The sequence below is a fragment of the Podarcis melisellensis genome (assembly GCF_964234715.1).
Source record: "Podarcis melisellensis genome assembly, chromosome: 2".
In the NCBI taxonomy this organism is placed as follows: domain Eukaryota; kingdom Metazoa; phylum Chordata; class Lepidosauria; order Squamata; family Lacertidae; genus Podarcis; species Podarcis melisellensis.
The window spans coordinates 20,698,109-20,721,810 of record NC_138529.1 but is presented as its reverse complement, the minus strand read 5'-3'; the positions used below and the strand labels follow the sequence as shown (position 1 = coordinate 20,721,810).

Sequence of the window (23,702 nt, the reverse complement as noted above, 5' to 3'; positions counted from 1 at the left end):
TATGTTTCCACATCAGCAGAAAATCTCTGCCCCCCCCCCCCAAGAATACATTTACATTGTGAGACTGAAGGGTGAGCATGTATAGCAGGGTGCACTGTAGCATGAATGTGCACGTGTCTTGGAACTATAACGCCACTGTTTCTACCAAAGGAAGAATTCTGTAAAGATCTATGACTCAAAATGTTCACTTGAGCTGATGCCAACTGGGAGAGGAGGCAGCGTATGGTCTGGAGTGTGTGAAGGCTGAGCGGAAGGAAGGGGTGTTGGATGGGAGGGTGTGGGGGGCACAAGTGTGAGGAATCGCAGTAGGGAGAAGGACTTCCCTCCTGGCCAATTCTACAGCTCATTGAGAAATTTCCTTCTCCAGCATTAATAGACTTGGATGGCTTTGAAATTTTACTGCCCATAAAATCGGCGACACGCTGGGGCTTTTTTCTGTGTTAAACGTTTGCTGCTGCTCCCCACAACCATCTCTTTCCATTTAACAACTTGCTCCCTCCAACGCACCCCCCCCCCCGCAAAAATAAAGCCAGCGTGCACACACCACCCAGATTGAAATTGACAAGGGTAGTCCAATCTGATTTTAATTGGCCATCTGGAATAATTCCCCTTGCTTGTAGGCTTACTGGATTGGCCGGAGCCAATCCATTGGACCCACAGATTCCATCTCCTAGAATCTTTATCATTCATCCTCACTCCCTTTTTCCTTGATGGCAGTTATGATTTTTGCTCCTGACACTCTTTCATGGAGCAATTGTGTGTGTGAGTATTTTTATGGTTCCTGAACAGAAGGAAGGGAAGGTTTTATAGGCAGTGGGGCCATAAACCTTTCTGGTTCCCCTCTCCTCACTCCTTCTGTCCTGTCCTCCCCCCTTTTTTAATCTAAAGCTTACATTTCCCCCACCCATAGACAAGAAACTAGGGAAGGATAATTGGGTTCTAAACCATTTATTGGCTACCCATGACCCCTGATGACCTTTCGTTTGGGCATTGGTGGTGGGGAGGGGAAGTTAATGAAGTACCTTGAAGGGAGACTGGGGGTGTGTGACAGTGTGAAATCCACCAAACGCTACCCCCCCTTTAGTACTGCATTCTGACAGCTTGGAGTAAGTCTAACACAACAGTGACTTCAAATCTACTTGCAGGCATCACTACTTTCTGAGTATAGGGATCATTTTCAAAGTGGCAGTTTTGCTGGAAAATGTAAAGTTGGGATTTTGCAGCAAGAAAGCCAGGGACACTCAGCGCTGGTATAACAGGGGATTGGGAACTGTAAGGGATGGGCTGAGTTGTGACTTCAGACATTTATAAGAAGTTGCCGAATAAGGGAAATATGTCAAAATCAGACAAAAACTAACTGCTGTGCTGATATTTTAGGATGGTAAATAAGATACCCACATTAGTTACAGGCTGTTTACAAGATAATATACAAAATTGTAATTCAGTGCTAAGAATGCCTAATAGCGTTTTGTGTGTGTCAACTATGTACCAAATTCTTCCAGGTTAGTGGTGCAGCAGCATATAATATTTTGAATTGGATTTACATGGAGTTCCTGCCTAGGTTGCACTGAAATCAATGCAGTTGTAAAGTACCATTACCTAATTTCCCCCCAGAAGGGATATAACTATATTGAAGTTTCATTATTACTGCTAGTGGTGGTCTTAAACACTCTTGTGTGTCAATATTTAATGTAGTTATTCCCTTTTCACTAATGAAGCACAGGAGATCAGAGAGAGCTGTGGAAATGCTCTCAAATGCAGCACCACTAGTAACAACTAGGAATTACAATTGCCTTCTCTGGTAACTGGAAACATTAGAACAGGATTCCTCATCCTCGGCCTTCCAGATGTTTTTGGCCTACAACTCCCATGATCCCTAGCTAGCAGGACCAGTGGTCAGGGATGCTGGGAATTGTAGTCTCAAAACATCTGGAGGGCCGAGGTTGAGGAAGCCTGCATTAGAAGAATTGACAGCAGTTGATACCACTAGAATACTAGCAGTACAGTGGTACCTCGGGTTACAGACGCTTCAGGTTACAGACTCTGCTAACCCAGAAATAGTACCTCAGGTTAAGAACTTTACCTCAGGATGAGAACGGAAATCGAGTGCCAGCGGCAGCGGGAGGCCCCATAAGCTAAAGAGGCACCTCGGGTTAAGAACAGTTTCAGGTTAAGAACAGACCTCCAGAATGTATTAAGTTCTTAACCCGAGGTACCACTGTATTACAATGACTCCACAACAGTTGCATATATTAAGCTGATTAGTGCAGTCCAGATCACTCAGTTACTCCAGTCTAGTGTATGGCAGACTATATTAGTGACTATCCATTAAGGAATGACTGTATAGGATTTTACAAGTATGTGTGTCATGTCGGCAAGATGACTATGGCTTCCTAGTGTGTTGCTGTAGCACCAAGTACTACCTCATCCTTGGATGACCACCTGGGCAGCAGTGGGTAGGGCTTGATTACCTGTTAAATTGAGTAACTGATAGAGTAGGGCACCAGCCAAACTAGAACTCTTTCTGTGGTGAAAATTCATGGATGTTTTCCATCACAGAACCTGAAGTATGCCCATTCTTCCGTCTCAAAGCATAGTAATTGATCATCTGTCAGAAAAAAAGGGAGTGGTGGTAATGTTCCCATCTATAGAGAAATTAATAATATGGGAATTAATAATATGGGAATTTTTGGTGTGAAAAGCAGGACATTGTAGAATAATTCAGAAGCAGGACAGGACGGATCAGGAAGTGAAAGGCTTTGTGTGTTTTGAATGCTCTCAAAGCTGAACACATGGCTCATTAAGGGTTAAAGATACGTGAAACCTCAATGTGTTTTAGAAGAGACATCCTGTATTCTTAACCCGGTTCTGGAGGCAATGAATGTACCAGGATTTTTTTTAAAAAAAACCCCAATAGCCCTGCCATTTAGAAATGTGGCACTGGGACCTAAATATTCTAAATATTGATTTAACTCAGCGCAGCAGGACCGGTGCTTTAAAATTATGCTAGGTGCCTAAGAACTGGACAAAGAATACATGTTCATAGCATACACAGAACAGAGAGATTCCAATAAATTCTTAAAACTATGTTTCCTATTCAGATACTTAGAACAATGCTACACAGAGAGACAAGCAGGAATGATTAGCAATAGAATGATTAGTGGGAATGATTAGCAATAGAACCTAAAGTAAGCTGGAAGGATATGTTAAGTTCTATCTATTTAGCTACCAGGGAAAGTTTAAATATATAAGAGGGAGGAAAAATAGAGACCAACCGTTGAATCAAAATGAACTCCACTTAAAAACAACAGCCAACTATTTACCAGAAGGAACTAGCCAGTGGAACAGAATGACTGTAGAGGAGGCAATTTCTTCATTGGAAATAAGGACCATTGCTAGGGTTCGTAGAATTCAGAGTGTGCATGTTAGGATGAATAGACTTGGAGATCTCTGTGGAAATTATTGTGTATTCCATCTCGCCTCACTTGTGCAGCAGCAGAAACAAGATCCTATTTGCCTCTTGTAGCCCATCTCTGATTGGTAGAGACTATATATATGACCAGGATGCTGAAAATCATAATATCCTCCAGTGTTTCCTCTCACAGAGCAGCCAGACTCTATAGAAGTGCTCCCTGCTCTGGTACTGAAACTTTTAAACAAAGAACAAATAAGAATAAGAATAATAGCTTCAAATTGCCTGTGAATGGTAACTGGATAAATGAAACTTTATAAAAAAAAGTTTCTGTGGAAGCATGGTGTTCAATGGTTTCTATTGCTCTGGCTGTGGCATGTGTATTTTGGGAAAGAGTGAAGAAGGGTTGGAAAAGAAATGTGCATATCATAAGAGCAGTCATGTTCAGCAACAAAGTTCTAAATGATGGGGGCCCAGGATAAACAGAGGACACAGGAAGTGTTAGGAAGTCTCCTCTTTTCCACATCCCAATTGATTACGGCGGGAGGCATGACTGGTAGGGATGCAGAAGAGGCCTTTTTGTGGTTTGGGCCCCTTTTTCTTGGCTTTTTGCCACCTAGTTAAGATGTTTTTATTCTGGCACGCATTTGATTTGGTGAGTTGATTATTCTTAATAGGCTGACATTTTGTCTTAAATTGTTTTCCTTTGCAGTGCCTGTTTTATCCACCTCTTTAATCTATTGGATTAGAGGTTTTATAAATTAATTTTCATCGCTGTTATCAACTTCAATGTTAACAACTCTGAATACTGTATTACAACGGAAGGATGGGGTCTAAATTTACCGAAATAAAACAACAAACAGGTGCATCTAATAAGTAGCTACAAGAGACATAAACATTCTCTTCTCAGTTTCTGTCTGTAAAGCAGTCAGTGTCTGAGTGCTTGCAGGATCAGGTCACAACATTTAACCAGACTGCAGGTCTCATGAAACAGGAGTGGATGGGGTGGAGACCACACTCCAGATGAGAGCTGAAGACAATTCTACAGTCCCACTTGGAGTGAGTTGAGTAAGAAAGCTTTCATAAATGACTAAAAATAGGTGAAGGTTATTATGAACTTGGATGTAATGAAGGCATAGAGAAAAGTGAGAAGAAGCAGAGCATTCAGTTCTGTTTACCCATAGTGGAAAGTAGCATTGCCCTATTGCATAATTTCCCCCCTCTCTTCCCTATTGGCAGGTGGGGAATGGCTACTGTCAGGGCACAGAACCATGGACAGCGCCCTGGTAAATTTGGGGTGGGGCACATTAATTGCCAATGAGAAGACAGAGAAGATGAACCACTGGAACAGAGAGTAGCTTCATGTTAGCTATTGACTTACACTCACAGACAAGTTTGACTTAACTAGAGGCTTCCACATAACAAACGACAGAATTTCACATCAAACTTGGGGGACCTGGACATAATAAGCCAGCATGCCTTTGCTTTGAAGGCTAGATTGTGTGCTTTCCCAGCCCCAATCTCATAATTGCCCTTTCCACCTTAGTCTGCGCAACGTCTGCGGTTGTGCGGAGGGTTTTGCATAGCTAGGCCGAAAACACTGAGGGGAGGGGGAGAGGTTTTCTGTCACTTTAAGAACTGGCAGAGACTGGGGTAGAGAGAGGAGTTCCCAAGGGAGCACAGCATTAATTTGGGACTTGTGCACAGCAAATTGCCTTGGGCATTTGTTAGCAGAAGCCTTTGCTCCTGGTTGGCTGCACAGGGTGAGGCAGCCACTCCGTGTCATGACCTTGGCGTGTTAGCAGGGCCTGCAGTTCATGGCACATGCAGCTGGGGGTGATTAAACGGAGCGGGGTGCACCAGGCAGGGGCAAAGGGGCACTCCTAGCTCAATGTAACCCAGATGTCTGTGAACAGAGAGGAGTGGGAGGGGGTTGGCCACTGGGAGCTGCTGGCTGGAGCTGGGAAGAGGGGGAAGTGCCTCCTTCTCGCACCCCTTAGCCTATGCGAATGGCAAAACGACTCCCAATCCCCAGTTTGCCTGTTTAGATGGCGATCATCCTCTATTATTCTTCCTAGCCATTCTTTCTGAGTGGAGGGTAGGTGAGATCTTTGCTATGTGTATTCCCCCCCCACCCCGCCTGAGCTTCGCTGCTTGACTTGCGACATACGTATTGGTTTGCTTGTTGTAGGAATTCAACGGAAGTGTCACTTCAATTCTTTATGCAGTGAGGGAATTATCCTATCTGCTGAGGCACTGACTTCTGCAGGAGGGGCCTGTGTATCGCACTAATCCTATATAGCATGGGTAGGCAAACTAAGGCCCGGGGGCCGGATCCGGCCCAATTGCCTTCTAAATCCAGTCCGCGGACAGTCTGGAAATCAGTGTGTTTTTACATGAGTAGAATGTGTCCTTTTATTTAAAATGCATCTCTGGGTTATTTGTGGGGCTTGCCTGGTGTTTTTACATGAGTAGAATGTGTGCTTTTATTTAAAATGCATCTCTGGGTTATTTGTAGGGCATAGGAATTTGTTCAAACCCCCCCCCATATAATCCGGCCCCCCACAAGGTCTGAGGGACAGTGGACCGGCCTCCTGCTGAAAAAGTTTGCTGACCCCTGCTATATAGGGTATTACAGATGCATGTACTTCAATGTATAACATCTATGTATATCCTACTACTCATGTAAAGCTCAGGGCAGCTTATATAATAACAGATGACTCTGTGCCTGCCCATACAGAGTATGTATATCTCCCCCCCCCCCAAGAGCAAGTTTGGTCCTCCACACTTTTCCAAGCATTAGAGTGTTCTAGCACTGCTTCAAACCAGGGAAGGTGGCTCTCCAGGTCTCTTTCTTTGGTGTTTAGAACATGCCTCAGGCTTGGTTTGTTTTGCCTGACTGAAGTGTATCACTGAACTCTAATAATGCCTCTTTTTTGCCTAGACCAGGGTTTCCCAAAGTTGGGTCTCCTGTTGTTTTTGGACTACAACTCCCATCATCTCTAGCTAGCAGGACCAGGGAATGATGGGAATTGTAGTCCAAAAACAGCTGGAGACCCAACTTTGAGAAACCCTGGTCTAGATGGAAGGAAGTGAAAGGGATGTGAGCGTATGTAGTTTACTCTACAAAGGCATTATTTTCTTTGTTGCCCCACCTACTGTTTTCACTGGCCTCATCTGCCCCTGGCATGTGACCCTTGGGCTGAAAACGTTTTCCTGCCCCTACTTTAAAGCACCATCAGTTCTCCTAAAAGACAAATGTGGTTCCCTCAAAAGCTCCTTCTTCTCAGACTTGTAATCTGCCTATGCTCAAATATGCCAAACTATTGTTTGGGACGCGGGTGGCGCTGTGGGTTAAACCACAGAGCCTAGGACTTGCCGACCATAAGGTCGGCGGTTCGAATCCCCGCGACAGGGTGAGCTCCCGTTGCTCGGTACCTGCTCCTGCCAACCTAGCAGTTTGAAAGCACACCAAAAAGTGCAAGTAGATAAATAGGTACTGCTCCGGCGGGAAGGTAAACGGCGTTTCCGTGCGCTGCTCTGGTTCGCCAGAAGCAGCTTAGTCATGCTGGCCACATGACCCGGAAGCTGTACGCCGGCTCCCTCAGCCAATAAAGCGAGATGAGCGTCGCAACCCCAGAGTCGGTCACGACTGGACCTAATGGTCAGGGGTCCCTTTACCTTTACCTATTGTTCCAGTTCATTCCCAAATAAGTAGGGTGTGCTTAGTAGGAGCACCAGCCACCACCGCTCAAGCAGTGAATGAAGCCATCCCTATCAACTGAAGAAGCATGTTTAACTTTTAGTTAAACAAAAGCATAGAGAAAAGATCACTTCCTATTTTGTATAGCTGTGTTGTAAGGAACCATGCAGCTATATTCATAAATAAGCTTTTTAAAGGTGAAAGATTCCTCTCTCACAGTAAATCCCATCTTCTGCCTATTATTTGAGCTACCCTTCTCTGATCTGACTGTGTGCTACCCTCTTATTCTGTTGCCTGTTCTCTTGAATGTTTGTGTGTATTTGTGCTGCTCCCCCAAATACACACATGTTGAACTGGGTGTGGGTGGGCAGGTAAGGGAAATGCTATCAGCTGCAAATACTCTACCTGGCCTGTTCATTCAGCATGTACAGGAACATCTATTGCATGTGCTGTACTGCTTTTGTGGAGGTCTCTGCATCTCACCAGTTCGCTTTTTATCTATTCATACTGAAGTCTGGGTGAGTGATTTGTCTCTATCCTAGCTTAATCTGCAATGACGCGTGCTTAGAAATAAACCTGGTTAACTTTCAAAAAGTGCTGCCAGATTGGCACTTTCCTTCCCCACTTACTCTAGAGTAAACTGAAGCTTTCCCTACTACAGCAGGCAGGAGATGTGGGCAAAGGAGACTGGCAGAGCAACTCTCCTGTTGCACTCAAACTTTTAAAGGCAGGATCTGGCAACCCTATGTTTGCTGATAAACCTGGTTCTTCTCAAATGTCCAATTCTGTCTCAGAGGTAGGCGGTTGAAAGGAAAGCCGAATGTGCTTTGTGATAAAACTACCTAGGACTATGGACGAAAGGACGGGTGGAAAGTTTAAGTTTAACAGGAGCAATCACAGCATGTCATTGCAAGGGGGAAAGGAGTGTGGGTTGCAGTGGACTGGATGAGTGACTAGATTAGGACTATAGGCCATAGACAACAACAGCTAAACCATCTGATAACCATTATATAAATGCTGACATTCTGAAAATAGGGATGTGCCAAAATGGGAAAGGACACGCCAGTGCTGAAGAATTAAGAATGTTCAAAGGGAAGAAACTGTAAAAGTACCTTCAGAGCCGACTGTGCTGAAGGCATCCGCATAACACCATACCATAATGAAAGCAATTTCCAAATCACAAAGGGCAATGAAATAACACTGTCAATATAGAAAAGCTTCTCATGGATCAATCACTAATAATAGATTCAGAAACAGCAAGGAAAAATACAAATGTATATTCCACAAATAGCAAGGTGCTCCAAGAATCTGTGCTGGGACCAAAGCTTGTTAAAGAAATCCAGGATTATTTGATTACCGGGGGTAGAAATGATCAGTATCGGGACTGAAATAATACCCTGCTGTCTTATAAGCCTTGTTTAAGCATTCAGATGTGGCATTCATTAGAGACATGGGGTGGTATTCAACTAAGTGCTAGTGCAATTGAGACCCCCCTACACAAATCTCCTTCCCCACTCCATCCCCAAATCTGCTCCAGAAGGTTGGGGAAACACTTAGAACAGATTTAGGGGGCACATAGGGGGAGGAAAGGAGAACCTTCTGTTACACTATGAGAAATCCTTTTATTGGTGAAACTAGTGACTCAGCACTGCATTGACTACATCCTATGGTATGGGACCAGTTGTCCTTTTTTGTATGACTCGTTTAGGACAAGCAACAAAGTATTAATATGGATAGACATGGACCGAGAATGTGTATAGATTTGGATGAATTTTCTGAGTGTTGGGTTAAGTAACACGTGAGTCTTATGCTAGAGTTAGACCTCGTTTTAGAGGCCACATAACTGTGGCCCATTGGACAAACAATTTCTCTGCCTTCATTCCCAAGAATAAGAAGTACCATTCACTGGGTCAGATCAGTTGTGCATCCAAGTTAAGAATTTTGTTTTCCGTCAATGACTCACCAGATGCGTGGAAAAGCTTATTAGCAGGCAGCAGTGGTAAACTTCACCCCAGCAGCTAGCCGCTAGAGACACTATGGCTAACATGGATCCTGAAATTCTTGCTAGCATGGCTAGCAGTCACCACTGGGCCCATTTATATTATCTAGTTCTTATATAATTCCATCTATAGACATACACTCAAGTCAAAGACAGGCTGTCTTCTTTCCATTCTCTTGCCCTGTCACACATTGTGTTACTGAAGCGGACAGAGGATTGGGTATATAGACACACACTATTCTGACTGCTGTCCTTGGCTCAGCACTTAAATAGTTCTGATAGTCTGGAATAGGAACCATCCCTTTTTACTGGAGCCCAAACAAAGTCTCTATTTTGAAAGAATCTAACAATTCATATACTATTCATTTTATGTTTGAAGGGTGAAAATAGCAAAGAAGCAGCTTAACTAACATCAATTAAACACTTCCTCAGCATCAGACTACCAATTTACCATCGAGGAAAATGAAAGAATAAAAAGGGACGTGTTGCAGTGGTGCCTAAGCTTCAGTAGGAGAAAGGCGGTTTCCAAATGACAATCTGGTTTCTCATTCTTCCAGCTGAGCTTGGAGCTAACCAAAACACAATAGGTTGAGACTAAAAAACAACCCACACTCACAAAAAGGTACAGGAATCAGACTGTGTTCAAATAAGTAAAGGTAAAGATAAAGGTACCCCTGCCCATTAGGTCCAGTCGTGGCTGACTCTGGGGTTGCAGCACTCATCTCGCTTTACTGGCCGAGGGAGCTGGCGTACAGCTTCCGGGTCATGCGGCCAGCATGACTAAGCTGCTTCTGGCGAACCAGAGCAGCACATGGAAACGGCGTTTACCTTCCCGCCGGAGCGGTACCTATTTATCTACTTGCACTTTGACGTGCTTTCGACCTGCTAGGTTGGCAGGAGCAGGGACCGAGCAACAGGAGTGCACCCCGTCGCAGGGATTCGAACCGCCGACCTTCTGATCGGCAAGCCCTAGGCTCTGTGGTTTAACCCACTTAAATCCTTAGCATTGTTAACTATGCTAAGGATTATGTGATAGTCCTGATAGCTGCCCTGTGTATTCTTTTGCAGGATACTGTAGAATGCAGAACCCAAAAGGCTGCGGCATCTCTAGTGAAATGAAACACGATCCCTTTAGGAGGCAAAATACGCAAAACCTTGTATATTTCTTGGATTCTAAACTATTGGTCATTCATTTACAGATAGGTAGCCGTGTTGGTCTGCCATAGTCAAAACAAAACAAAAATTCCTTCCAGTAGCACCTTAAGACCAACTAACTTAGTTGGTCTTTAAGGTGCTACTGGAAGGAATTTTTTTTGTTTTGACTATTGGTCATTCATGTAAGTCAGTCAGTGTAAATGAATGTAAGGTGATACATATTAGCACAAGAAATCTTAATTTCAAATATGCACTCACGGGGGTCTGAACTGACCAGGAGAGAGACCTTGGGGTCATAGCAGATGTCTCTTGCTGTGCTGTGACACAGCACCTGTTTGGTGAGGAGAGGAGAGGGACTGGGAGCTGGCCACCCCTCTCCATTGTGCCTATAACTGCCACGGTGAGTGAGCCACCAAAGGAAGGAAGGCAAATGCAGTGACGCAGAGAGGTTCCGCTGGCTAGCAGCAGTACTGAGGCTAAAAGGTGTGGAAAATCCTGCAAGACCGCCCCCATGCCTGAGCCGTATTAGCCCTGAGGGGCCTGACTCAGAAAGGAGTATGGAGCTGAAAGGAAGCAAATTCTGGCCAGTTGGGCCAAAGCCCTAAGCAGTTAGTTTGAAATGGTTGTTTTATATTTTATTATTTGCTTGTATAAGCTGCTTTGTGAGGGCTAGCCCTTAACAGGTGACCTAAAGCTACATATATCATCTGAGGCCCTTCTTCCTGTGCCTCTACCCACATGAGGTCCGGAGGGTGACAACACGAGAACGGGCCATCTCTGTAGTGGCACCCTATTTGGGGAATGCTCTCCCCAGGGAGGTTCGCCAGGCGCCATTATTATATATTTTTAGGTGCCAGGCAAAAACGTTCCTCTTTAACCAGACCTTTGGCTGATTAATATTCTATAGCCTTTTAAATGTGTCTGTGGGAGAGAGGGGGTTATTGTCTGCTGTTTTGTTTTACTTATTTACTTGTTTTTATCATGTTATTCTGTGAAACGCCTTGAGATCTTATGACAAAGGGAGCTGTAGAAATAATAATAATAATAATAATAATAATAATAATAATAATAATAATAATAAAAACAACAACAAGCATATCAGTCATGGTCTGAGTGAGTGGTGGGCTTGACTATTAAAGGAATTCAATTTTGTGATAAGGGAATTGTTTGATCAGGGCAAGCATTTCAGTTTGCCAGAGAACAATCTCCTCTCCTTGCTGTTCTAGGGGTGCAAGCCATTTTTAGGAGGGGGGGCATGGGAGAGAAAGCCCCATTGTGCAAATGGAAATCCTTACATAGGACTTCTGCTGATGGGGTTCATCAGTTGAATGCCACCCTATGAAAACAGTAAAGAGGTAGTAGAAAAATCTGGTTCCAAATGAAGCCTTAGACTTAGGAGTGGACATTTATTTAAAAAGTATTAAAGGGCTGTAGCTCTGTCGTAGAGCATATGCTATGCGTGCAAAAGATGCCAGGTTGAATCCCTGGTGTCTCCCTGTGAAATACTGTTGACATTACTGAGTGAGATGGACCAATGATCTGACTTGGTATAAGTTAGCTTTCTATGGTCATGTGAATTATTATTATTTTTTAAACCCCCACAAACATTCTGGCACATCACACCTGTAGCTGGTAGTGGCTATAAAGGGTTGTTTTAAACTAACTGTTATTCAGCGTAGACTCATTCAAGTTAATGGCCATGAATAGCTTCCACTAATTTCAGTGGGCATACTCTGAGTAGAGGTTAGTTGAAGTCAGCCTTAAGAAAGGAGTGCTGACGGGAGAAAGGGCAAGAAGTTTACAATGTTGGGACAGTGCTGGATGCCTTGAGAAAAATGGTGGTGCCAAATCAGGCTTTAGTATGGCTTGCTTCTAATGCAGTTATATAATTTTTTATCACTGGTCTTAACTTTTTGAGGGATGCTCTTTGAATCCTTTCCTTTTTTTGCACCTTTTCTTGTCTGCTTGCATTTATTTTGACAAAGCCTGTGTTCCTCTTTGTTCTCATTTGGATGTGATTTCCATTTTCTGAAGGAAGACTTTGATAACTTCTTTGGTTCTTCTCATTAACCATGTTCACACCCTCTTGGATTTGGTTTCCTGTGATGCACATTTTATTCTTGGTATTAATATTTTAATTCTTGGTATTAATATTTTATTGGAAAGGGTTCAACTGTAAAGAATTGTTTGTAAACCCGCCCCCCCCCCTTAAAATAAGTTTTGAAGGGCTGGGGGAATCCTCAGTAATGATGTGGGAATGGCTGCAAAGGAGAAGTCACTAGAAAAAGTAGTTTCTGTCCATTGGAAGGCTATTGACTTTACTAGGCTGCATAACCTTTTTTACATAAGGTAGTGCCATTTTAGATGCACCCAGTTGACACGTAATTGCCAATGTGTGGGTCCTTTTGGACCCAGAAGAAGGTGGAAGGGGGGGCGTAATGGGGTGAGGCATACTTTTGTGTGCTCTGCCGACAGAACCCTTACATGAAATGGTTGCTGCCTGTATCGTGACCCTTCTCACCCAAGCCCTTTTGACGCTACCGCCACCTGATTTTAGTGCCCCATTTTCATGGCTGCCAGTTTCCCAACTGAGAATCAGTGTACAGTGGTACCTCAGGTTAAGCACTTAATTCGTTCCGGAGGCCCGTTCTTAACCTGAAACTGTTTTTAACCTGAAGCACCACTTTAGCTAATGGGGCCTCCTGCTGCTGCCGCACTGCCAGAGCACAATTTCTGTTCTCATCCTGAAGCAAAGTTCTTAACCTGAAGCACTATTTCTGGGTTAGCAGAGTCTGTAACCTGAAGTGTATGTAACCTGAAGCATATGTAACCCGAGGTACCACTGTACCTCTTTATTCTTCCCTTATTTGTTAGGATACACAAGAAGGGGGTCTCTTAATTGCTTTTATTTTTTAGCTTCAGATCTCTAGAGAGTTGTATCTTGAAAAAAGACTACCTGACTGGAGAGTTTAATACATATTCACTGTACTTGAGGCTGATTAACTCAACCAGTTGAGGGCCTCTTATTTGTGTACAAGACTACCTCCACTGACAGCACTGTGTTCAATCAACAAGAAAGTACTTTCATACGCACATGTGATAAACAGATCTGTGAATGGCTCCTTAGGCAGAATCTCCTGACCAGAGCACTGGGAAATGGGTTGTGAAGAAATTCTGCTCACTGCTTCTCTCTCTGTCTTTCTCTGCCAGCGGACCCTGTGGTACAGATTGAAGGCAACCCGCACTGCTGTTTCTTCAACTTCAGCCCCAAGATCATGTTCACCAAGGTAGTAAAGGCACAGCTGTGGGTGTACCTGCGGCCTGTTCAGCATACCTCCACGGTCTACCTACAGATCCTGCGTCTCAAACCAGTGACGGAGGATGGGAGCCGCCATATTCGTATCCGCTCACTCAAGATTGACCTGAATTCCCGCATTGGCCACTGGCAGAGCATTGACTTCAAACATGTACTGCAGAACTGGTTCAAGCAGCCTCAGAACAACTGGGGTATCGAAATCAACGCTTTTGATCCCAATGGCAATGACCTGGCTGTCACCTCTCTTGGGCCTGGTGCTGAAGGCCTGGTGGGTAAATAGGAGCATCGCTTTTCTTCTCTCTCCATCCTAGCTTCTAATGTAGAGTTGGAGGCCAAAGAAATACATTTCCCACAAAGCTCACCCAAGCTGCAGGTGTTTGCTGACGTCAGGAACTGAGAACATGCCTCAGTTCCCTGTTGTAGCATTACAGTAAGCAGTGCTGAAGTGAGTAAGTGGAAGATTAGTAGAAGAAGCAGTCTTTCAGAACTAGTGATGGCCCAAGTGCCCCTGATTCACTGTTTTGTTGCATACGTACAAGGTCACCAGTGAGCTACATGTTGGGAAGCTTTACTGGGAGAAAGGAAGCGTTTTCCCTTCCATACCTATTGCTTTGCCCTCTTGGTTGTAACTCCTCCTGCCTCCTACAAGTTCATTGAGGGCTGTAATACTATTGTACTGCACATAGGGTAGGGGTGTGCTTACATGCCAAATCATAGTATTAAGTCTTACTTGCAAGCATCTCTCCACTTAGCTGGTCTTTAAATAAACAGCAAAATCATTGTACGTTTTGATATTACTGGCCTCCACTTGTGTAAATAGCCCATCAACAGGTCTGGAATAACCATGTTAAGGTAACTGGCACAACTCTCACTGCTCTCTAACAGATAAAACCACCATCTACCTTCTGTACTTCACAAAGGCTGAACATTATGTAACTTAAGACAGCAGAATTCCTATTTGTGCTAGCTCTGAACTTTCACTAACACTCAGACCACCTCCTGTAAAATATCCAGAATTCAGCAAAATATTTGTTATTGGCAGGATATTACATTTTGAAGTGGTATCTTAATTCACTGATTTTCTGAAGGAGTTTGCATGTTACAGCTTATTGGATACATACATTCATGATTCAATCTTATTCTGTTAGCCTTAAGATAGTCTTCCATGTAAACAGACGTTTAGTAATTTACTAAGATTCAAATAACATTGAAGGTTGTTCCCCCCCCCCCATTTTTACCTTCATAAAAATATATCTTCTTGGTTTATTTCCCCCTCCCCTTTTATTATCTTTAATCTCTTACTTGTCCCTTGAAGCTTGTTCTGTTAGGTATAATTACTCTGCCAAAACATACCTGATTAACTGAAACCTTGCTATATGCAGATGGTTTGAAAAATCACATAAAGACATGCACATATTCCCTATGGAGCTCCCTTTATTTCACATCTTCACCCACTACCTACAAATTGATCTCTTGGTCTCTCTTGTCAGATTGTGCACCTCATTTTTTTTTCTGGCAGCAGGTGATGGGTCAGCAGCCCATATATTGCATTCTCTCTTGTTGACTTTTTTTAAAAGGAACGTATAGACAGAGAGAGAGAGAGAGATAGAGATAGAGAGAGAGAGAGGGAGAGAGAGGGAGGGAGGGAGGGAGGGAAGGAGGTGTACATGGTCAGCCTGTGCCTGGCTTTCTAAAGGGGAAAGCAATACTCTAGGCTCCTACTGGGAATTGGATAAATTACTGTATGCTGTGATAAGTATTGTTAGGATTGGAGAAAAGATGGCTTGTCTTGGAAGGACAGATAAGGACTCGAGCTGGACAGAGCTGGGATATGGCTAGGGAGATAAATATGTGGTTTTAAAAGATATACAGAGCAAGAGGACAGATGGGGCTGGAAAGATGGGTTGTGGGCTGATGATAATTAATGGAAATGGTGTGCTTCAAAACTATCCTTGTGAGCGGGGCTCCTGCTATGGGGCTAGTTATCTCTGTCTTTGTGATGTGGGTAAATAGACATTGCACACATAAACACGTAACTCTTTTGTTTTCTCCCTTCCATTCCCACCCCCAGCACCCTTTCATGGAGCTACGCGTGCTGGAGAACAACAAACGGTCCCGGAGGAACCTGGGACTAGACTGCGACGAGCACTCAACTGAGTCCCGTTGCTGCCGCTACCCACTGACTGTTGATTTTGAGGCCTTCGGCTGGGATTGGATTATCGCCCCAAAGCGGTACAAAGCCAACTATTGTTCAGGCCAGTGCGAGTATATGTTCATGCAGAAATATCCTCATACCCATCTGGTGCAGCAGGCCAATCCCCGGGGCTCAGCCGGGCCTTGCTGCACACCCACCAAGATGTCTCCCATCAACATGCTGTACTTCAATGACAAACAGCAGATAATCTATGGCAAAATCCCTGGCATGGTTGTTGACAGGTGTGGATGCTCTTAAACCCTCTGCCTGTCCTGTCACTCCTTCCTCATGATCCCCCTGGATTCCTGCTTCGATGATGCATCCTGACACTGATGAATCCATTCCTGATCATTTTAAAACATTTCTGGAGAGAAAATAATTGTGGGAAAAGAACAAGATGGATAGAATTGTATTGAAAATCTCTGAAGTGACATCATGCACTGTGCAATAATCAAAACAGACGTCACGTTACTGGAGAGTGAATGAGTTGGCTTGGATCAATACTTTCCTCGCTGAGGCAGATCTGAAATGACCTCTTCTCTTCCAAAACCCTTTGTTTGACCCATCATTGCTCAAGCTTTACTTTTACTGGTATTGTTTTTCTTCCCAACCCCCTTTCTCTCTCAATCTGAGAGTAAAAATGATTACAAAGTGGGAAAAGTTCATCAGAAAGAGAGAGGCTCTTCAACCCGTTTACAAACAGTGAAAGCTTCCTAGATTGTGATTGTTAAGTTAAATAAAACGTTGTATGGAGCTATAGAGATAAAGAGGGAAAAAAGAGGTAAATATTTTGTATTAAGATGAAGAAAGACAGAGAAAGGGACCAGCCAGCTTGGGGAATATTTGGCATTTTTGGGGGTGGGTGGGAGGGTGAATATGATGTGGGACTTTGAGGGTTGCTGAACCTGCCTGCCTTTTGTGAGACAGACTCCCTTAAAAGATAGGAGACGCCCAAGAAACAGAAACTAGAGTCCACTTGCAATGTTTTTCTCTGATGCATAGTTCCAAGGTGATGAAGTAGAAGTGTAGTCCGTAGACTTAGACGGGTGTTGGAGGAGCTGTCCAATCGGAGGAAAAAATTAATTCCATCTGCCTTGGGTGTAAGTCCACCTCCTTAGTTTCAGTATCCCTCATACAGACTGATACTATCCACTTCAAAGTTGATATCCTTCAGTGTTGGTGTCCTTAGGTAACTGTAAACTCAACTCATTGAATTCAAAGTTGCTGTTAGCTTAACATGGACTTAACCTAAGTTCATCTTTGAAGTAGTGGGGGAAAGAGTCTTGTTCATGTGAGGACAAAGGATCTCTGTCCCCTTTTACTCCTCTGGCATAATTTGACTTATACCACCAAGGGTTTTCACTTGCAGGGTAGGAGTCTGTCAAAGATGCAGTAGAGGAGAACTATTTCCTTTATTTATTGAATCATTCTCTGCATTGGAGCTTTCCTTTAAGCATAACTTTTGTTTAATGTTTCAGTGATGAAGGTCCCCACCGCCCCATGTATATACAGAACTAATGGTTTTCTTTGCTAACTGAACTGGACACACAAATATGATTTGGCTACTTGCAAGAATTGTTTCTAATGGCTAGAGCAGGAATGGGGAGCCCGTGTCCCTCCAAGATGATGTTGGGCCATTACTCCTATCATCCTTGCCAACTGGTCATGTCAGCTGAGGCTGATGGGATGTGAAGTCTAATAGCATCTTAGGGACTGCAAGTTCCCCCATCTCTGGGGAAAATGGCTTGTTGGTGTTAGGCAGTTTTGAATAACACAGCATTCACATGAGTGTGTTGCTGTGTCTGGCTCCTCTTCACCTTCACTGTTGTATCAATGCTCTTTTTATTTTAAAATGCACTTATGTAGATCCTTAACCTGTCTATAGCCTTCCATGAAACTACAGTGTGACCTTCCTTTCCCTAACCAAGAAGCACAGTGCAATTCTGCTTCCTACTATTTGAGGCAACAAAGCCCAGGATAACATAGGGAAATTATACATTAACTCATAAAAAGAGATGCAATGGTCTCTAATTGTTTTTATGCCACAGAATGTATTTAATCCAGAGTTGGTGTTACTTTTTTTCAACAGTATATTGAAAAGATCATTGCTCTTCAGATGATGAAACACTAGCCAAACACTGGGCATTTAGCAAATGCCATATTTGAGCTTGATTTCTAGGTTTAAAAACTGGCACAGAAGGGTCAGGTAGAATGCCTGCTGAAGCCTCTACACTGATGTCCCCAGACAGATGTAAGTTACTTGATAATGCCAAATTGGTTGTAGATGTTGTCACTGGCCTCCTTTGAGTTGACAGCCTTGGGAAGATGTTGGGTTATAATGGATTTCATATCCATGGCTTACGATTCTTAGAATCAAAGGAGGATATAAAAGTTTAAATAGGAGAAGCTCTTAGGGGAGTATAAGGTCTTGGTAATTGTGGTGTTACCTATAATGGCTCTAAATGTGGAGTCAAGGTATTGATTCCAGTGTGGATTTTCAGCACAAGTGACTAATGCTGCACTGCAATTTGGAGCCAACAAAGCAAACCATTAGTTAGTGGTTCACATCCTATGTGAATTAGAAATTGTTGCTGTTTGATGGTCACCACAATTCAACCATTCCCTGTAAATTTTCCATCTGTGATGGGACAAAAGATTGAATCTAGTCTGTTTGGGGGGAGGGGAACTCACTTGTTCAAATAAGCAGCCAAATTATAGACTGAAGGAGCCATTGAAATATTGTTCTCAAAAGCTGAAGCACTTAGGCAGATGAAATGGCATATATAGTGAACTTTGTTTCTTGCAGAAGTATTTCTATATTCAAATAGGGGAAAAGTTAGGTGTAGGAAAGCTCTTATAGTGAGTAGGTGGCCCCAGGTTATTTATGGCATTTGGAAAGTAGACTTACGAACCTCTATTTGTGAGGTCAAAGTATGAATTCTATTTCTATTCATGCAAGAGTTTGCTTCTGCAGGCTGTTCATAATTTCTCCAATAAATCTGAGCTGCAGAATTTGAAGTTGCTTAATGAAGGAAGGGGAAAGAGCAAATGAGAATTCTCTCTGAAGTAGACAATGCCTTATTGCGCCAAACTGGAACAAACAGTCAGGCTCAGACTACTCATACCATTGTGGCGTCTTTACTTCCCTTCTGCTATTTTCATGACAGTATGAAATCAGAATCCCTGTTTCTCCAGAGTTCAGCTGCTCCTGCTGCTTTAGGGCTTGTTTCTCCACTTCTCTGCTTGGGCTGTCTAGCGAGCTGCTGTGTGGCATGATGCAACCCTTCAGAAATTTCTGTCATGGGTCTGGAACCTGGGTGTGGGGGTGATGGACTGGAGGGGAGTCTGTAGCAGACCCTGGAGCCAAGTGTTTGTTCAAATTTTTTAGCAAGACTCTTTTGAGCCAACCATCAACTTGTTTGCCAGAATTACAGCTGTTCTATTGCATGAAAGCAGCTAAACTATGTCACTCGACTTCTCCTGAAGTTGCTTTTTTTTTGATGGATAAAGAATCAGATTAGACCACCAGGAACTAATTCATCCTACAGATTACCACCTTTCCAAATCTAGCACTTACTGTATTAAAGAAGCTGTGTACATCACCACCCAGTTCAATTCTTGTATGGACAAATTTTGGTCCTTTTGTAGGTCGATACATACTCTGGAATCTTTGCCTTCCTGGTCTGAAGCTACAGGGTACCAGAATGTTGGGCAAACTTTGAATGAAGGCTTGGGTGAAGGTGCATAGGATGAGACGCTGCGGAAAATCTCAACTCCCTACCCTGCCTCTACCCTGTTGCTAGGGGGTTCAATGCTGCCCTAGCTAAGCAAAATCTTAGCACTTCTCATGGGTTTAAACCCTAAAATCCAAAAAAGGGAACAGTCCCTTGCTCAAGGTTGCACAGAGATCAGCTCTCTTTTTTGCGCTACACTGCCCCTCTCTAGCACTTATAGACTGAAGCGCTTCACTCTTTTTCAAAGCACTCAAACTTACATTTTCTTATGCTAAATTACATTAACTTAGCTTTGTGCAAATGAACTAGCTAGCTTAAGTATATACAGGGACAGCAGCTCTGCAGATGGAAGCCCATGACTGGATTTAACCCAGGAATCCTTCGTTCCTCAACAGTTTGGGGTCACCTGGATTCTTTCAGGTGACTCCAAAGCATTTAAGTTCTCAGTATGCTGCATTTGTTACCTTCATTTCCTTTTTCTGCAGCTTGTATTTTGGGTGGATCGTTAGATTAAAAAGAACAGAAACTAAATTATAGTTTCCTTCATAGTGTGCAACCAAACATCACAAAAGAGATTATCAGAAATATGAAGGGCATATCTTGCTAGTTTCATATTAGTTTAAATATACTGTATTTAGAATAAAAAGCTAAGGGAAGAGAAGTGAACTTACTACATGTTCTTTACTGTGAGATTTATCTAACAAAATTATATCCCAGCAATTTGACATGAGTGGAATTGGTATTTTTTATTAATGGGGAATCTGAGCAGTTGCTACACGGTGATGTAGAGCAATGCCATTCTTTTTTCTCTCCAGTTCCTGCGGAATCAAAAGAAATAAATCTCTAATTGCTGTGATTGATTGGAACAGCTTTCTCTGGAAGTCTGCAGAGAATCTGGTATTTGAAGAAGTGTCACTAGTCCTTTTGATACAATGGGAAATGATGATCAATTTCATTTGTTCTTGTTCTTTCTCTGAAGGATTCCATTGCTGTGGGCCTTTGCCAGATGTACTAAAGAAGTCACTTGTTAATCAAGCACAGTTACCTCTACTTCATGCCTCTGCTTTTCCCTTTGGAAAATATTAGCTTTGTAGGATCTCTCCTTGAACTGTGAAAGAAAATAAGACCAGAGGGTTGAAAGAAAAGATGTGAGATGGGATTCCTTGATTGATGCCATTGACTTTACCAAGTGATATTTAAGGGATGACACTTCTTCTTTGCAGAACAGCAGGAGAGATGATCTATCTATCTATCTATCTATCTATCTATCTATCTATCTATCTATCTATCATCTATATCATCTATCTATCATCTATCTATATCATCTATCTATCTATCTATCTATCTATCTATCCATCCATCTATCATCTATCTATCATCTATCTATCTATCTATCTATCTATCTATCTATCTATCTATCTATCTATCATCTATCTATCATCTATCTATCTATCTATCTATCTATCTATCTATCTATCATCTATCGATCATCTATCTATCATCTATCTATCTAGAGATAGATAGCATATTGATCAGCTTGTGAGTTAAGGAGCTAAGGCCCTCCACTAGAGATTGGTGAAGAGGTACAGAAAAGGGAAATGACTTTTAAAGGAAAAGAAATAATCAGGTACCGGTCTCTTTCCCCATCTAGTTCATTCCTTAATACAAAGAACATTTGACATTATTCCGCTTCTAACGTTAGTTGAAATACAGTTGCTTTTCTTACTGGATCTCTATTGTTCCTCCCCAGCCAGCACTTAGGTATGCAAACACCACTGTTATCATTACCCACTCTGGCAGCAAGGTCAATTTGACAATCAGGACAGTGTTGATGAAGCCATTTTCTTAACAGATTCAGGAGGATTCTGCCTGCAGCCTCCTCAGTCCAACAGACCTGATGTTTCAGAACCATGAAAATCCAATTCACACTGGCAACAGCATGCTTTACTAGTTTAATGAGGCTGTGCTTTCTAAAGAGCCAAGTTACTGATAGATGACACACTGGCTTTGATAAAGGACTAGGGGTTTGAGAAACTCAGTGTTATTTTTTGTCCAAAGGATGCAATTTTCTAAAGTGTATAAGTGTACAGTATCTACGCATGCTTAGAAAGCAAAGGGGGTCTTGAACTGGTCTTACAGTGTACAGGAGGCAATTCTAGCTAGTATCCTGTTACAACTCTTGTCTTCCAGTCCCTTGCCTCTCTGCTTCTGGAAGTATAAAAAGAAGTAGAACATGAGTTCGAATTCAGTTGCAGTGGCCACATCACTGGTTTTATGTCACGCATAAAACAGAGTTATGTGTTCTGTTATTGTTTTAGAAGGAATTGTGGTTGGAAGCTGAAAAGAGGGAAGTGTATAGAAGTGAGATTTCAGGTTAGCAGTGTCATACTCTCAGACCGTTATATCTGGCACTATTCTATAAAAACAGAGTAGGAAGATAGTTGTGCAGCTTGTTTTAAAATAAATAAGCAGGCTTGAGTTTTGTTTCTGGGACTGAAATCAGAATGTTTGACTTGAAAAAGGAATTTGACAATAACATGCAGATGACTGTTAATCTGTGATAGGAAAAGCATGAATCAATGTGATAATCCTCACTGCTGTGGCATATTACCTCATTCAGCTATCTAATATCTAGCAGATATTATTACACAAAATATCCATTCAGAGAGGACCGTCGCAACAAATGTTCCAGAAAAATGCTCTTTCCTAGAACCCAGTTTGAAATCTGCCAAGACCAGCTAGGGTTTATTTTGCTGTTATGTTATCAGATACTAAATTTTAATCTTGCTTTAAGAAGTTGTTCTTAGTTGAACTGCTATGGCACAGGGCCACATACTTTGCACTACACAACTCTTCCCTGTTGCGAGACGCAGAGGGGGGAAGTGTACGACAAGACTATTTTTCATTAAATATAATTTCCTGTTGGTGGCTTTGCGCAGCTGTAGGGGGTGGAGGGATATAGACACATCATTGTGGAAAACTGAGATGATCATGGTCAAATTGGATCCCTAGGAGTTGGGCTTCTTCCAATGGGACATCTCCAAATGTCTATTTTTGAATGCAATGTAGTTTTCCAAAAAACAGTTCATTGCTGTGACTTGCTTGCATAGTCAGTAGAGAAACAGGACACATTTTAAAAACTTGTTATAACAGCAGACATTCAAAACGATTAGCTGAAAATAGCTGAAGTTTAGGGTTAACACAGAATATGCAATTAATTGTATTGGGATGGAATCACTGTATTGGGATATGCGTACAAGTAGCTCATTAGATGCATTTGTACATCACAGAGACTATGGTCAGAAGGGATTGTTGAGGGAATGGCTGATAACTGGAGAACATTTTTTTCATAATCTATTATTTTTTTACCAAGGCCAGTTCATTGTGTTTTGGTTAATGCGTACCTCATTAATATAGAGCAGACACAGGGACCCCAGGGCCCTCCACATATAGTTGGACTCCTGGTTCTTATAACCCAGCAAGCATGGTTAATGGTCAAGGATGATGGGAGCTGTAGTCCATCAACACCTGGAGGGCCAAAGGTTCCCCATTCCTGATAATAGAGTATCTGAAGAGTGATGGAGAATCTATTCCTAAATCTCACATGTGGAGATAAAAGTCCAAGTAGAACAAATGGCTTTAAGGATTGTTTTGAGAGGCATGCAACCTGATCCCATGAACGCTTATTCAGAAATAAGCCCTGCTATGTTCAGCAATGCTTACCTGGGGGTAAGTGCGCTTAGGACTGCAATGATACAGTCCATTTTACCATTCTTTTCCTGTTGAACACTAATGCAGCCTACCCATTAAGTACGGTACACAAAATAGATGGGCAGGTCTCACCTGAAACGTGGATGTTTTCTTTCTGGGATTTGGGTGGTTTGATTCCCCACCCTACCCTTCTACTGCCCAATGGTGCTAAACTAGAAAGATAATTCCAATTCACCTGCTATAAGTGGCTCCTTTGATGGGATAGTATTTTGCTTTGGGTAATTTGACTCACAAAAGGCAAACAGGCATGGCTATTTTTGGATGTATGCATGTAAATATCAGTCCTACAAGTATATTATTATTATTAACTTTTTTGTTGATGTTACTGTGCATAAATGTCATAGGGGTGTATGAGTGAGTGTGAGCGCGAGTGTGAGCATGTGAGCGCATGTGCCTGTGGGTATGAAATGAAGAAATG

At 42.6% G+C, this 23,702-nt stretch overlaps 1 protein-coding gene across 2 annotated transcripts in view; it reads left to right on the top strand.

Moving 5' to 3' along the window:
• The window catches only part of GDF11 (growth differentiation factor 11), a 29,267-nt gene extending 9,951 nt beyond the window's left edge, over positions 1-19,316 (top strand). Inside the window, exons 2-4 of one of the 2 annotated variants that reach the window (XR_014165121.1) lie at positions 13,480-13,853; positions 15,657-18,266; positions 18,314-19,316. Coding sequence is in view for 1 of the 2 variants with exons in the window: in XM_081898864.1 (XP_081754990.1) it covers positions 13,480-13,853; positions 15,657-16,037 (755 nt within the window). In the remaining variant the exon portion in view is untranslated. Of the gene's footprint in view, positions 1-13,479; positions 13,854-15,656 lie in introns of both variants that reach the window. The other variant, XM_081898864.1, reaches the window with a different exon arrangement.
• Positions 19,317-23,702: the final 4,386 nt, after the last annotated feature.